A 15916-nucleotide genomic window follows, 5' to 3' on the forward strand; every position below is an offset into this window, starting at 1 on the left:
TTGCCCCAAAAACTGATGCCAGTGTCCCATGAAAAGGAACCCCGCTTTCCTACACAAGCCCTTTAGGCACATGTTAATTCTCCTATGCCAATTTGAACGCAACTCAAGCAATAATCCTGAGATTAATATTCTTGAGGCCCTGCATTTTAATTTAGTGCCTAACTCTTGATATTCTTTCAGCAGGACCTCCTCCATGTTCCTACCTATGCCATTTGTTCCAATATGGACCACAACAACTAGATTTCTCCCTTCCAAGTTCCTCTTCAACTGCCAAGAGATATCTCTTACATGGTGACAGATAAGCAACGTCTGCAGGAGATGTCTCCATCTCGAATCTCTCAAACTCAGGGTCATTGAGCTGGAGTGTGAGTTGGATACACTTACACAAGGGAGGGGGAAGAATTTCTGGACAGGTAAGCAACATGCCCTTCGGGATTCTCGTTATTGCCTCTGGAGGATGCTATCTATCCCCTAATTGTGGAGTCCCCTATTACTACTACATTTCTATTCTGCTCTTTCCCCCCCACCTTGGACAGTCTTCTGAGCCAGGATGCCTTGGTCTGCATTGTGGCCATCTTCCCTGTCGTCTTTTTCCTTGTCCTCACAGGTAGCGAGTGCATTGCACCTGTTGGACAGAACCAGTGTCTGCGGGACCTTCCTCTCAACCTCTCTTAAATCCCTGCTACCCAGCTCCCTATCGGTCACACCCTCCCTTTCCTGAACCCATGTCTCCTCTGGGCTGCAATTGTATTCATGATAAAACTGTCCAGAAATTCTTCCCCCTCCCTTATGTGAGTGTATCCAACTCACACCCTAGCTCAATAACCCTCAGCCAGAGAGATTCGAGATGGAGACATCTCCTGCAGACATATTTGCTTGGGGCAGTCTCACCATCCATAAACTCCCACATTCTGCAGTCCAGACACACAACCTGCTTTGCCATATCTTTAACTAATTAAATAAATAAAGTAAAACTACTCTAAGTCTTTATTCAATGATTATTTGTGGTTATATTAGTTTAACTATAAATTTAATACAGTACTTTATAGTTTCCTAGTCCTAGTCTAAACCACTGCCCTAGTTTACCTTAATTTTCACGAATCAATCACCTACCCGCTGTCCTGTGACATCACTCCTTGCTTTTATTTTGGAAATACACAGTGGAAGGTATGCCAGCACTGTGTCCATGCAGCTCCCTTGCTCTCTGCCTTATGCTCTGCAGATAGCCATGGAGGTCAATTCCAGGAGTCTAGCCCCAAGGATCTGAATGCAGTGCTGCAAGAAGTTTAATGGCCTGACATGAATGGTCAAGGCCAGTGAATGCATCTTCAAAAGCCATTTCCTACCAACTGCACCACTAGCCTTAAATGCTGCTCAAATCACCACAAACCCATCACTCTCCTACCAACAAACTCTATCAGTCTTGACTCATACCTGATATTCATATGCTCTACTGCACTCTCACACACTTAGCACTGCTGCAAACCTCACACCCACATCTCACAGCTTGCACACACAGTCAGCTACCCAACCATGGCAATCATATCATCCAAACAGATTACACAATACTCACTGACACACTTGCCTCTTCCTTGCGTGACAATCTGGCACATAACCAAAGGCAGAAGGATCTAACCAGAGGAGGACAGGCATACCTGCATGCTCTAACCTCATGGAGGAGATGGTGCTGGCCAGATTGAAATAGCCATTGCTGAGACTGTGGCCATCAGTGGGGGTGAAACCATTGAAGATGATGATATCCTCATATCTAATCCTCCTTCTCACATTCCACCAGTTCCTCATCTCACACTCTCTTCTGATTTACAAGCTACAAATGGTGTAAAATACACCTCTTGCTTTCCTTCTGCTCCTCCCCACACCATAATCTTGCCCTTGTGCCTTTCTCCTTTCAGATATCCAAGAAGTGCAATCTGGCCAGGCAGTAAGGAACAACAAGATAGTACTGATGAAGACACGGCACCCTAACCTGATTTCACACTCGCAGAGACCAGCTCAGTTGCTGACACTGTACGTAATTTGAACGATAGTATAGAGGTAGGATCTGCACGTGGTGAGACACCAGGTAAGCATGGCCTACAGCCAGGGCAGGAGTTAAGGGTAACGCAGTTACCAGCTTGTGGGTGGGCAAGATTGCATGTGGGTTCTGCTGCAGAGGACTCAGATGAGGATTTCATTGGGGCAGCCTACATAAGAAGGTTCATGGGTATCCACAGCACAATGCTTGGTGTATTTGGGAAGCCTGTGAGAAAGCCTGCAGTCAATGTCAAGGAGCATTGAGGAGTCCAGCGCCAACTTGGCATAGAACTTTGCGCAGAGCTTGTAGACCATCCTTTCAAGCATGGAAGTGGTGATCCATTCCATGGGCACACTTGTCAACCTAACTGCAATGCACTATCTGATGACCGAAGTTGCAACTTCTGTTGCAGCACAAGCAGCAGCCACCCATATCTGAGTCCTGCAGTGGAAGCTCAGACTGAAGTCATGCAAGGTCAGCTTGCTGCCATGCAAGTTCAGACTGTTGCCATCATAGCTGTGGATTACAGTGTGCAAAGGGGTTTGCAGGATGTTACATTAGCGCAGCAAACTGTCCTCCAACAGATTACTAGGATTGCTGAGACTGCTGCCCCACCAAGATGATACAATCCGTAGCTGGGCCTTCTAAACCTAGAGCTCCTTGAGGTCATCCTCCAAAACCATCTGCAGTCTCCTCTACTGAAAGTCAGCAGCCTTCCACCAGCTATGCTACAGCCACTGGGGTAGCACCATGTAGGAGCACTAGGACAGGAAAAGGCACACGGAAGACACTCACTAAGGGAATGCACAAGGGTGATTAGTTGACTTATATATGAAATATGGAATGATTTCATTTATAATGTTGTTTTGAAATGTTTATTTTGTGATGGCTTTTATTGTTGCATTGTAGCCAAATGGATGCTGTGATGGTCAGTGACAGAGAGAAGGTAAGGTGTGGGACCGTTGACGAATTGGGGTTGTGGCAAGACATTCTGAAGGATATTTAAGATCATATATTGCATGTATAGAGCCCCACACAAACTACATAAACATGATCTCTCCATACCAGATAATTCATGGAGGGATTATGGTCACCTTCCTACTCATATTCCAGTTACATCCCTGAATTCATTCATTCTGGATAGCAGTCTGGAAGACCATAAGAATTATGATCTGTTCTGCAATTTCAGAGGATCTATCTCAGTGTTTGCTGGGCTAGCTTACTAGAGAGCAAGGCACTACAACCCCAACCTCTCCCCCAGGCTAGTACAACTCTCACAATTAGCTGCAAGAAGGTGCATTCTCTCTGTGTGCAAAGTACAGTCTTCCATGCAACAAACACTGGCTGAAGCACATTGAGGGTTATATCTTAATCAGAGTAAGTGGAACTAGAGAAAGACGAAGCAGCCTGGATTATATTCTTGGATGTTCACTCAATTGAAGCTGCCTTACCCACTGCACAGTAACTCACCATTGAGCATGAAGGCAATGACATGACCATTAGTAGTCAGGGTTTCTCCCTCCCTGTTCCCAAGTGTAAATAATCTGCAGAAACCAAAAACAAGTTGTCTCAATCCCTTGACCAGTGTTGCTCCCAGCATCAGCACAGTCATGGCATCACATGTGGATGTATCAAAACAATCTTCCAATGAGCACTATGCAATCAAAATGGATAGTTACTTTATAAAATATATATGTATGGTACATTTGAGATATCAATAATAAAAAGTGTCACTATAAATTCATTTGTTCACATGTGTAGCACTGCAAAACATATAAACATTTGTAATTTATTTAACAAATCAGATATCACAATGTCACTGGAGAAAATTTCAATGCTCACAGTATCTCCTGCAACATGTGAATGGTGTCATCTCCCATTTAACTGATGTGTTAAGCACCAAAGACCTATTACTATGAGTCAAAGCAATCAGTTATGTTGACCTGCTTTGTAGTTAGTTTCCAATTATTGCACTTGCAACCAACCAAACAAAGCTCTAATACATAAACTGGACAGATTTCATAGCATTTCATCAATTGTGCAAACTACTGTGGCACACAATAAAAGAAAAACAGTCCTGTGATTTTCATCTTTATCAGGCAACCACATAAAAAAACATGTCATTACCATTTTAAACTTCATAGTCTACACCATTTTAGAAACTTCAGAAGAGAAACAAATCAGAATTTGTAAAGCTAGAATTCTTGCACAAATCTCCATCTTCCCAGCTGTAATTACATAAATGTTCATTCTTTGCAACGAGTCAAGTTAATGCTCTCAGCATAGTACAGAATAAAAAACTTGAAAGCAAACAAAAATATCTTTCCTAATCTTGTCCTGCAATTATTGCAGACAGTCTTTCAGACACAGTAAAATATTTCAATTTTTCGTTTTCACCCCTGAGAATTGCATTTATATAGACAAATTACCAAAAAAGGCAAGCATCTGTTTTAACATCTTTATACAAATTGAATTAAATGAATAGCTACTAAAATATAAAAATATTGTTCATAATGTATCAAATGCACAAAGACATTTTTCTGTCTTCTTCCTGTATCGCATTATGATTTACTGAAATACAGTTTTCCTGGGTTCCACATCAGGATTCTGTTGTTAAAAGGAGATACAATTATTAAAATGTAAAACTATTTCATGTGTCGTACTTTTTAAATGGTATAACCATCAAACCAAAACACTGACAGTACCATATGGCATCAAAACAGGATATAATCTTTTTAGTACATTGAACTAACATGAGGTTACCAATGTTCCCACTAAGCTGTGCACATGCGTGGCAACCTGGAAGGTACCACGCAGGCCTTGTTCTATTTTAAATATCGCACCTGCACAAAAAGATGTAAAAGTAAAGCGCATTGAAAAAACTGGCTGCACACAAAAACTAAATTTTACAGGGAACATAGAAGCTTACTCATTTAGAAAGATTATGGTTAAGATTTTTTAAACAGCATATGGATAAGAAATCATGAAATGAAGAAATTCCATTTGGCCCATCAAGTCCGTTCTTTTCATGGATTATGTAAAATCTGTTTTATCCGTGGGCTCTTCCAACACAGTTTTATTTCAAATCTTTTGCGTTTATCAAGCTGAGAGGTGTTAGCATTGGGATTGGAATGCTATTCCCTGAAGGCTTTCAGTGGCACCATTGACCACTCAGAAATCAGTTCAGATACAGGAAAGCTTACTCTAGTCTGCCCCAACAATGTGACTTAGATTCAAACTTTGGAAACAGCATCTCATCCTGCACTAATAGTCTCCATTCCCCACAATTGCCATCCTTGTAGCTTCTCTGAATGAGATGGCTAAATTTAAGAGTTCTGATAAAAGGTCACTGACCTGAAACGTTAACCCTGGGCTGAATTTTACCAGCCCTATTCTGACTGGCTAGAGGGCAGGAGGAGTTGGAATATCATGATGAAAGGAGGGAAGCCCAACATCTTTACTCCAAACAGTATGGGCAAAGGCAATGGCAGTCGGGGGCAGGGATAAACTTGCCAGCATAGTGCGGGCATACCATCTGGAAAGTGGCAGTAGTGTGAATAAAGCCAGGGGGCTGGGTGGGGGTCAGAGGCCCTGGAAACTGAGAGCAGCTATCTGCAATGAGCCTCATTCAGGCTTCGAGACCTCCAGTGAGGAAGGGCATCAGAAAGGGAGAGCTGCAGCTACAGATATTCCAAAAGGTGGCTGGCATGGCGGGAGGGTCTCAAGCTGAAACTTGGTGTGAAGGTAATTAAGCCTGTTTAACAGGCAATTAACTGCAATTTTACCAGGGATATTGAATTTTATAAATACTACATGGGAACAACGGGGCTTCAGAGCCTCGGCAGGTATAAAGAGGTGGCGGATTAGCAGGTGGTTAGTGCTGGCCGCAAGCATTGGCGTGGCTTGGCAGGGAGGGTGGAACAGTGTGGGCAAAGGCAATGGCAGTCGGGGGCAGGGATAAATTGCCAGCACAGTGGGGGCATACCACTTGTGTCATCTGGAAAGTGGTAAAGCCAGGGGGCTGGGTGGGGGTTAGAGGCCCTGGAAACTGAGAGCAGCTATCTGCAATGGGCCTCATTCAGGCTTCGAGACCTCCAGTGAGGAGGGGCATCAGAAAGGGAGAGCTGCAGCTACAGACAGCGGGCCAGCAGCAATCAGAGGGCCAACAGGAGCTTCAACCTCGGAAGAGCACGCAACCAGCCTTTTGCGTGCAGAAGAGGTTACCCACCAGAAAGCGTCTACCGTCAGAGGCTCAGCTTCCTGCAAATGTTGGAGCAGCACTGTCGCTGAAGGCTGTGCCTCTCCAGGGAGGCTGGCACAGAGTTCTGCGCCATGATGGAGGACGAGCTGAGCCCTACAGCAATTAGTAGCCACCTAGTGCCTGTGGTGCTGAATTTCTATCCCTCAGGATCATTCCAGGGATCTTCTAGAGATATGTGTGGGATCTGCTCTTCCCTGCATCAAGATGATCACCAATGCCATCTTCAGGAGGGCCAATCAATACATGTGCTTTCATTATGATCCAGACAGTCAAGTTAAGAGGGCCACAGGGTTCAGGGCCATCGCTGGATTCCCCCAGGTGCAAGGTGTCATCGACTGCACACATGCGGCAATCAAGGCTTCCACGGACCAGGAAGCAGCCTTCATCAACAGGAAGGGGTACCACTCAATGTACTACTGGTCTGCGACCACCGCAAATGGTTCCTTCAGGTCTGTGCAAGGTTCCCGGGAAGTAGCCACGACACCTACATACTAAGGCAGTTCCAGGTTTCAGACATTTTCAGATGCCCACCCCCAACCCGTGCCTTCAGGGATGATACTGGGTGTAAGGGGTACCCACTGAAGACATGGCTACTGATGCTTTGAGGAACCCAAGCACTGATGCAGAGGAGACATACAACACCTGCCATGAGACAGTTCAGATGCTAGTTTAATCCGGTGGAGTCCTTCAGTATGCCCCAGCAAGAGTCAAACGTATCGTGGTGGTGTGCTGTGCTGTGCACAACCTGGTGCTATAGTGGGGAGAGGCTTTGAACAATGAAGATTTCATTGAGCACGATGTCTCCTCCTCCGAAGAGGATATGGAGCAAAATGAAGAACCCCAGGGACCACAAGCAATGGGCAATGAGATACATGCAAGGGAGGTTCGTGACGCGCTAATATGGAATGTTTCAGATGCTCCTTAATGCCCTTACCATTTACCTGTAAGCATTAAGACATAAGACTGCGGCATGGGGAATGCATTGAGCTCACATAGTGTGGTCCAGCCCATTACACTCTTTGTGGGAGCCAGGGTACTGCTGAAGGTCCAACGGCCCACAAGAAATGGAAGGATTCCTTTTGGCTTGCAACATTCCACATTTATTGGAAAACAAAAATATTGTAAGGCAGCATGCATGAACAAAATTTAAACCAGTGAATCCCAAGTGCAGTTAGATGCTCTTAAATCTCTTGTGTGCTCCTAGGTGATGCTTCCCCTGTGCAGTCAGCTGTGATGGAGGCACGCTGCTGATCTTGCTGCCCCATGGCGGCTTGGTGGCTGCCCTCTAGCTACCTGAGGCCTGGAGGGCCCTGCCATATTGAGGACCTCCTGCACAAGTGTAATTCAGCTAGTCCCACTCCTCTGCACCTTCCCCATAACCCTGCAAATTTTTTTATCCTCAGGTGCTTGTCCAATTCTCTTTTGAAAGCCACAATTGAATTTGCCTCCACCACCCTCTCAGGCAGTGCATTTCAGATCCTAATCACTCGCTGTATTAAAAAACATGTTTCTTCAAGTTGGCTTTGGGTCTTTTCCATTCACCTTAAATCTGTGTCCTCTGGTTCTCGACCCCTTTGCCAAATGGAACAGTTTCCCTCTATTTACTCTGTCTAGATCCCTCAAGATTTTGAACAACTCTATCATACCTTCTTTCAACTTTCTCTTCTCAGAGGAGAATAACTCCAGCTTCTACAATTTATCCTCATAACTAAAGTCCCTCTTCCCTGGAACCATTCTTGTAAATCTTTTCTGCACCCTCTCTAAAGACTTTGCATCCTTCCTGAAGTGCAGTGCCCAGAATGGGACACAATACTCCAGTTGAGGCCAAACCAGTGTTTTATAAACGTTCATCATAACTTCCTTGTTTTTGCACTCTATATGTTAATTTATAAAGCCCGGGATCCCATATGCCTTTTTAACCACTTTGTCAACCTGCTATTTTCAACGATTTGCACACATTCACATTTCTCTGCATTAAAGTCCGAGTGCCTTTGTGAACTCAGACTTATCGAGCTGGATTCTAAGAGACTGCCGGTGAAGTAGGCAACGGATGTAAAATTATTCTGCCCGCCCACAAGGGCACCACGTCATGGAGCAGCCGCGATTTCAAATGCGGCGGCTCATTTGCATGGCTATGGCGCCCACCCTCCATGATGACGTGGAGGGGCCGGGCGAGCCACCACAGGCAACGGCATCCAGCGCCAATGTGCAGGCACCAGCACCATTTTTATAGGGCTTACAGCCCTTAATGGAGATTTTAAAATTAATGGGGCAGGTCAGTTCAATGACCAAAAAAAAAGAAATAACTTACCATTAAATTCATTTTCACACCTCCTCCCCCCCATCGCATTTCCAGCCATTCATGCCCTTTTCCTCCCCACAGAATGTGAATACTTAGAATTTGCGCTTTTCCCCCCTCCAAAGTTGGGCAACTTTGCCCTTTACCCCTTCCCATCAACCCCTGACCAATCTGCATCGTTTTAACCTTGCTCCACCCTCCTCACACAGAGAAAAAATCCTCCTCCCCACAGGTGTGGCGCCACATTTCCCAGAACGGGGATTCGAAGGCATAGCATTGTCGGCCACCCAAATGAGGATCGGTGCGGCGATTTAGGAGGCGATGAGACCCTCATTAAATCAGGTATGTAAGTTAGTTTACATATTTAAATAGAGGTCCCGTCGCTGAGTGGCGGAGCAGCCGCCACGAGGCCTTGCCTCCGTCGCTGAGATCAGCATGGGGCCTGTTGCTGTCGGTGACAGGCCTCCGCCGCACCGATCTTCATTGCTCCTCCGCAGACGTCCCCGATGGCATAGGGGCTTTAAAATCCAGCCAAGACAGCGAGAGGGAAAAGAGAGAGAGAGAGAGTGTCAGAGAGAGAACGCCTGCTCTCTGGAGATATACAGAGAAAGGCTGTGAAGACTTGAACCCGTTTTGAGAGTCGAAGTTTGCAAAGGAGTAATGGACCCAAAGGATCACCGGAAATCACATTATCCACAAATGTCCAGGTTGGAAGTGCTCGGGGAATGGAGTAAAGAGAATATTGATTTTTGAAAAGTCTGGGAGATCGAACTCATTACAATTGGGAAGAGTTTGGGATTTTTAACCACAAAGGAATTAGTCATCAAAAAGGAATGTGTAATGTATACGTGTGGTGTGAGATTTTCAAATGTTGAATAAGTAAAGAAAATACCTTTGTTTGTAATTTAGTACTTACAAAGTACTATTTAGTTCATTGGGGATTCCTTTTTGTTGATTTATTAGAATAAAAATCTTAAAAAGTGAAGTCTTATGTAATTCGTCTGGGGGTACAAGGTCTCGTATTTTTCACATTAACAATCTCTCTGCGGTTGTAACACTCCACAATTCCTGCCCTTACTTCTCCCAGCACCTTCAAATGCATCCCATCTAGTCCTGGTGACTTACCAACTTTAAGTACAGCCAGCCTTTTTAATATTGCCTCTTTATCAATTTTTAGACCATCCTGTATCTTAATTACCTCTCCTTCAGCTTCTTCCTTGGTAAAGACAGTTGCAAAGTACTCATTTAGTACGTCAGTCATGCCTTGTGCCTCCATGTATAGATTCCCCTTTTTGGTCCCTAATCAGCCCCACCCTTCCTCTGACTATCCTTTTACTATTTATATACCTATAGAATACTTTTGGTTTCCCCTTTATGTTAGCTGCCAGTCTCCTCTCATACTCACTCTTTGCCTCTTATTTCCTTTTTCTGAACTTTCTTTTTTCAGCCTGGTTCTCACGTATTATCAATCTGACATCTGTCATTACTCCCTCCCCTTTTTCTGCTTCATCTTACTTCAGGGAGCTCTGGCTTTGGTTGCCTTACCTTTCCCCTTTGTAAGAATGCACCTGGAATGTACCCAAACCATCTCCTCTTTAAAGGCAACCCATTGTTCCGTTACAAACATTGTTGCTGCCAATCTTTCATTCCAATTTACCCAGGATCGGTCAGTTCTCAACACACGGAAATTGGCCCCCCTCCAATTAAGTATTTTAACTCTAGATTGCTTCTTTTTTTCCATAGCTAATCTAAACCTTATGATACTCTGATGATAAAAGGAATTGTTCTTTTATGTTGCATTTTATTTTTGTAATGGCTTCACCGTTATACCCTGATGTTGGAAGTAAGGGATTTTTAAAATGGATACATAAAAATGTAATTTAAAGACTAAAGATCATACCTGCACTTGAAACTACACAGGTTTTCCTGCAGTTGTCTTCAGTGTCAAAACGATTAGCATTTCCACTGCAGCCACCGTACCAAAATTGTGCACAAGCATTGGCCTGTTTGTCATAATACCATTTAATTATATAGTCACGACATGTCCCTTGGTCTAAACGGAGGTGACAGAGGGGATCTAGAAAAAAATGTAATTAGCAAAATTGCATCATACGTTGAAAAATAGGTCAACTATATGAATTCATCTACTGAAATAACTGTGATATGTTTGAAAAATAATTATTTAGCAATGAAAATTTATTGTAGATTTTATATTCGGAATCATGTTTTATAAAATTCAAATAAGGTAATAAGGATGAAGGGCGCTGTGTAACATTCCTACCTACTGTCAAAGAACGACCAGCATTTATAAAGGCCTTGTCACATCTCTCAGAAATGTATGAAATGCAATGACTTTTCTTATGTAGACAAACTTGGCATTTTGTTTGTAGTAACACCCCTAAACAGCAATGAGGTGAATCTGCCTCTTTTGCTGGTATTTAGTTGAAGGTAAATGTTAGTCAGGATTTTATATGTGTCTAATATGTGTTTTCTGATGTAGAGAAACACTGCCTCTCTCGTTGGACTAATAATGCCCACTCAAAGATATTTTCACACTGCAATACTCATATCGGCCTTTCTTTTGCCATTTGACATCTAAGTGAAGTTGCCAACTTCGTGTTGAATGATGGCAATTTGTTTATTGTAGTCCTTTGAGACCAGCCCAAATCAATTAAACCAGCATCCTTCAATTATTCTAGTAATCATGGCTGAAATTCAAACCCGTCTCAGAGGTAATCTACCATGTCACTTAATGAATCCAGTTGTCAGACTTTATCCATCAACCATGCTACAGATACAAAATTAAGATCCTACCTGAAACTGGAATTTTTACTGTTGGGGAGACTGACAATGTGGATTCTTTCACTGACTTAACGGATTGTGAGTGTAGACCTGGAACGTGTTTACTGATTGATAGAAAGCTACTGCCCTTTGAATGAGATGACGGGGTTACAAGTTTCAGGTCCTCTTCTTCCTTATCATCTGTTTCTGGACTTTGGTTCACCTGTGTGACATGAGATGTCAACCACTGATAATGTATTTGAAGAAAGCATTTCAATTATAATCATAATTATTGTTGGCAATAATTCTACTATTCATTTTAGTCTTTTAAAAATCTTTCATCCTCAATCTTAGTTGATTTACTTATGTTTTTAACTATGACTTCATACATTTAAAATATATGCAATAACTCCACTTGCTGAACAGAGGCATGTTGATGAATAATGTATAACAATATCAAATAAAATTTCATGAAGAATTGACAAGACCAACTGATACCTGTTCATTGATCTTTGAAGTTTTTCTGACAGAGATGGATCCAGATGGAAATGGCTTCACTTGTGCCGTTACTTTCATCTTTCCAGATACAATTGTTTGCCTAGGTTTTGAAGAACTTAATTCAATTTTATTTCTGGTATGTGTAGAACTTGGAACTACTGAATATAACGGGCTTCTGCTTGTTATTACTCCATTTCTAATTCGATTGTAAATCAAAGCACCATTTTCATCTTCACAGAACTGTCTGACCAATTTCGACTCCAGAGCTAGAAATAGGAGAAAGGAAAAAAAAACTATTTTTTTGTAATTCACACTGCATTCTCTTTATTTTCATGAAAGCCACCTAACCCTGTAACAATCCCTTTTACCCAGTGCAGCCCAAAGCTATAATCACAGCTACAGCCGCATTACAAACATGACTGGGCAATTGGAGGACACATGCATTGCAGGATAACTAACCATTCAGTTTCCTGTTTCCTGAGGTAAAAAAATTAATTTGGCAAGTTGCCCCACCCAGTGTTTAGCTAACTCATTTAGCAAATTCTAAAACTTACATTTCTAATAAGATTTAAAAAATTGTGGAGTAATTAGAAATGAACATAGCAACTGTTAATATATTTTAATAATCTAACTGCCTCATATCACAATTTCTCCACTTTGCTTTGCCCAAGTTATCCCCCTCCAATCATATTATTCTTATGAGCTGGAAGTCATGATATTCCAATTTTTTGATGTGTTTGATGTGATGTAAAAGAGACCTCCTCTAAGTTTTGCAAATGCACATATCTGACTTGACAAAGATGAGAAATATTATGCCTTATAATAACTCTAAAATAATGGAGACTAAAGTTCAAGCTTGATCTCTAGTTTTAGAGTCCAATACGAAAGTGTGATTACTGTTGATTTCTTAGCTAAGCAATAATTTGTTCTATTTACCCTGCTCCCGCCGAAGTGTGCACACAGTAACATTTTCTTCTTAGTATCCTCACAGTTGGAAAAGGCAAGTGATGATACAACAGACATGGCACAAACCTGCAAGAGTATTGAAATCATCAATGAGGTACATGTGCTCGGTATCAGGATCTGAAGCAATTAGGTTCAGTTCACGTAAGAATTCAGCTTGAGTTGAGTCTGTGGTATTTACAATTCCAATTGCAAACATCTCAATGTTTGCAGCATGAGCCTCGCGCACAGCAACATCCAGTTTAACAGTCTCCCTTCTGTCTGCCTGTCCATCTGTTAATACTATAGCAACTTTCTTCACACCAGGCCGAGCTCCATAGAATCCCTCTTGCGTTGCTTTGCGGATAGCGGTTCCTGTGTATGTGCCTTCTCCCATGTACAGCATTTTCCTAATTGCCTGTTTGACATCTTGCTGTGTCAAGTATCGACTTAGACCAAACTCTAATCGTACTTCCAAGCTGTAGAGCACAAGACCAATTCGGGTGGCATTTCTACCAACTGTTACTTTGTCAACAAGTGCAGTGACAAAATCTTTTATGATTTCAAAATTATCTGGTCCGACACTCTCTGAGCTATCAATCACAAAGACGAGTTCCATTGGTCTTTCTTTACATTTAATTCCACAACCTGTTAAGAAAAATAATTGAAATAATACATTGACTAAACCTGAAAAGATAGTATTTAAACAGTGTCAGTGTATCAAAGTTGTATTTAAAATATTAAAGTACAATCAAATTTTTGATAATGAGGGTGGTGCTTTTAGAAATGACAGATTAACGTTTGTACTGAACAACCTCCATATAAACTTCCTGTCATTGCTGAAAGTCAGGCAACAATTTCGATAGTAGAAGTGGCTATACATTGAGTACATTTATCATTAATGCAGTTCAAAAGAATGTGCAGGTACACAAGAATAATAATTTTTAAAAAAATCGAATCTACTTCTGGATTTGAATATCTAAGAAGTAAAATCTGGAACAATATCTTAAGTTTCTATTTAGTCACCTGTTAAGGCTCATCTGGTTTTACCAGCTCTAACTACTTAGGATAGTACTCTGAAAACATAAAATAATCAGTAGGCCACAAGATGACAAGTAACTTACCACAGATTTCCTTTATCATTCTGATGATGTCCTCCCTCTAATAATATTTTTATAAATGAAATATGAAAATAATTAATATATTTGCATACTATTTTCTTTTGTTAATATCAGGCATGCATATAAATATTAGTCGTATATGTCATGAACAGAAAAGTTTTGGAGTGATTTTTTTTTAACAACCTCTCTACTGACATGTGTGAACATTGCTGGGGAAACTGTACTTGGAAAGTTACAAGATGAAAAAATATTCACAAGTTAATCCTTGAACCAGTTTTCTTTTAATGCAGTTTGTGAATTGTGATAATAAAAGTGAAGATTGATGATGCTGAGAAACTGACTATTTTCCATCTCTCGACACACTTATAACATTATGTACTTAAAGGTGGGGTGTAGCATGTGCGAGATGCTTCCTGCAATACATTTCATTATTGAGCTATACAATGGGGGCAGAGTGGAGTGTATTTTAATCTGCATACGATCTCAGTGCTATATCTTACTTGGGAGTATTTAATGCTCACAACAGATGTGGGAAGTAGAAACTGTAGCACCAGCATCCCTCCACTTGATGTACATGTCACCCAAAATAAATAAAAAGGTGAATATATAATGCCATTGTTATGTTCCATGATTTTTTTGGATCATTTTCCTCAAAAGTGCTTTGGAAAAAACTTTTAAATGCTATGTTTCAAAGCAAAGTATATTCACACAAGTTAGAAAAAAGGTACTGAGATGATAGGTGATTAATATGCTAATTAAGTTGTTCTTTCTAAAAACTGTAAACAAATTAGAAAGTTATTGTGTTGGGAAGTCCTGGGCACCAGTCAAGGGGTTTGACAGGTCTTCTTTTTCAGCCATGAACAAAGGGAGATAAAAAGGCAGGTAACTCAGGTGCAGCAAAGGTTACAAAGTCAATCAAGTTCAGCAAACTCTGCACCTGAATACAGGGGTCCAGTTAAAAATTCTTTTGTTGATGTCAAACATGACCTGCTGATGTGGGGAAACACAGCATATTCATTATTTTATATTATTATGCGAAAACAATTGAAGAACTAAGTTAATCTGGAACATCGCTTTTTAAAAATTCATTCATGGGATGTGGGCGTCGCTGGCTAGGCCAGCATTTATTGCCCATCCCTAATTGCCCTTGAGAAGTGGTGGTGAGTTGCCTTCTTGAACTGCTGCAGTCCATGTGGGGGAGGTACACCCACAGTGTTGTTAGGAAGGGAGATCCAGGATTTTGACTCAGCGACAGTGAAGGAACAATGATATAGTTCCAAGTCAGGATGGTGTGTGGCTTGGCGGGGTACTTGCAGGTGGTGGTGTTCCCAACTATTTGCTGCCCTTGTCCTTCTAGGTGGTAGAGGTCGTGGGTTTGGAAGGTGCTTAATAAGAAGCCTTGGTGCAATGCTGCAGTGCATCTTGTAGATGGTACACACTGCTGGCACTGTGTGTCGGTGGTGGAGGGAGTGAATGTTTGTAGATGGGGTGCCAATCAAGCAGGCTGCTTTGTCCTGGATGGTGTCACGCTTCTTGAGTGTTGTTGGAGCTGCACCCATCCAGGCAAGTGGAGAGTATTCCATTACACTCCTGACTTGTGCCTTGTAGATGGTAGACAGGCCTTGGGGAGTCAGGAGGTGAATTACTCGCTGCAGGATTCCTAGCCACTGACCTGCTCTTGTAACTATGGTATTTATATGGCTACTCTAGTTCAGTTTCTGGTCAATGGTAACCCCCGGGATGTTGATAGTGGGGGATTCAGCGATGGTAATGCCATTGAATGTCAAGGAGAGATGGTTAGATTTTCTTTTGTTGGAGATGGTCATTGCCTGGCACTTGTGTGGTGCAAATGTTACTTGCCACTTATCAGCCCAAGCCTGGATCTTGTCCAGGTCTTGCTGCATTTCTACATGGACTGCTTCAGTATCTGAGGAGTCGCGAATGGTGCTGAACATTGTGCAATCATCAGCGAACATCCC

General features: G+C 42.1%; 1 protein-coding gene across 1 annotated transcript in view; it reads right to left on the minus strand.

Annotated features, from left to right (window-relative positions):
• Positions 1 to 4528: 4528 nt before the first annotated feature.
• The window catches only part of col28a2a (collagen, type XXVIII, alpha 2a), a 117384-nt gene continuing 105996 nt past the window's right edge, over positions 4529 to 15916 (minus strand). The window contains exons 30-35 of the mRNA XM_068036274.1: positions 13941 to 13977; positions 12907 to 13464; positions 11875 to 12140; positions 11410 to 11599; positions 10496 to 10672; positions 4529 to 4642 (exon numbers count right to left, since the gene is read on the minus strand). Coding sequence (XP_067892375.1) covers positions 4635 to 4642; positions 10496 to 10672; positions 11410 to 11599; positions 11875 to 12140; positions 12907 to 13464; positions 13941 to 13977 — 1236 coding nt within the window. The 3' untranslated portion in view covers positions 4529 to 4634. The remainder of the gene's footprint in view (positions 4643 to 10495; positions 10673 to 11409; positions 11600 to 11874; positions 12141 to 12906; positions 13465 to 13940; positions 13978 to 15916) is intronic.

The sequence above is a fragment of the Heterodontus francisci genome, chromosome 7, assembly GCF_036365525.1.
Source record: "Heterodontus francisci isolate sHetFra1 chromosome 7, sHetFra1.hap1, whole genome shotgun sequence".
Lineage (NCBI taxonomy): Eukaryota > Metazoa > Chordata > Chondrichthyes > Heterodontiformes > Heterodontidae > Heterodontus > Heterodontus francisci.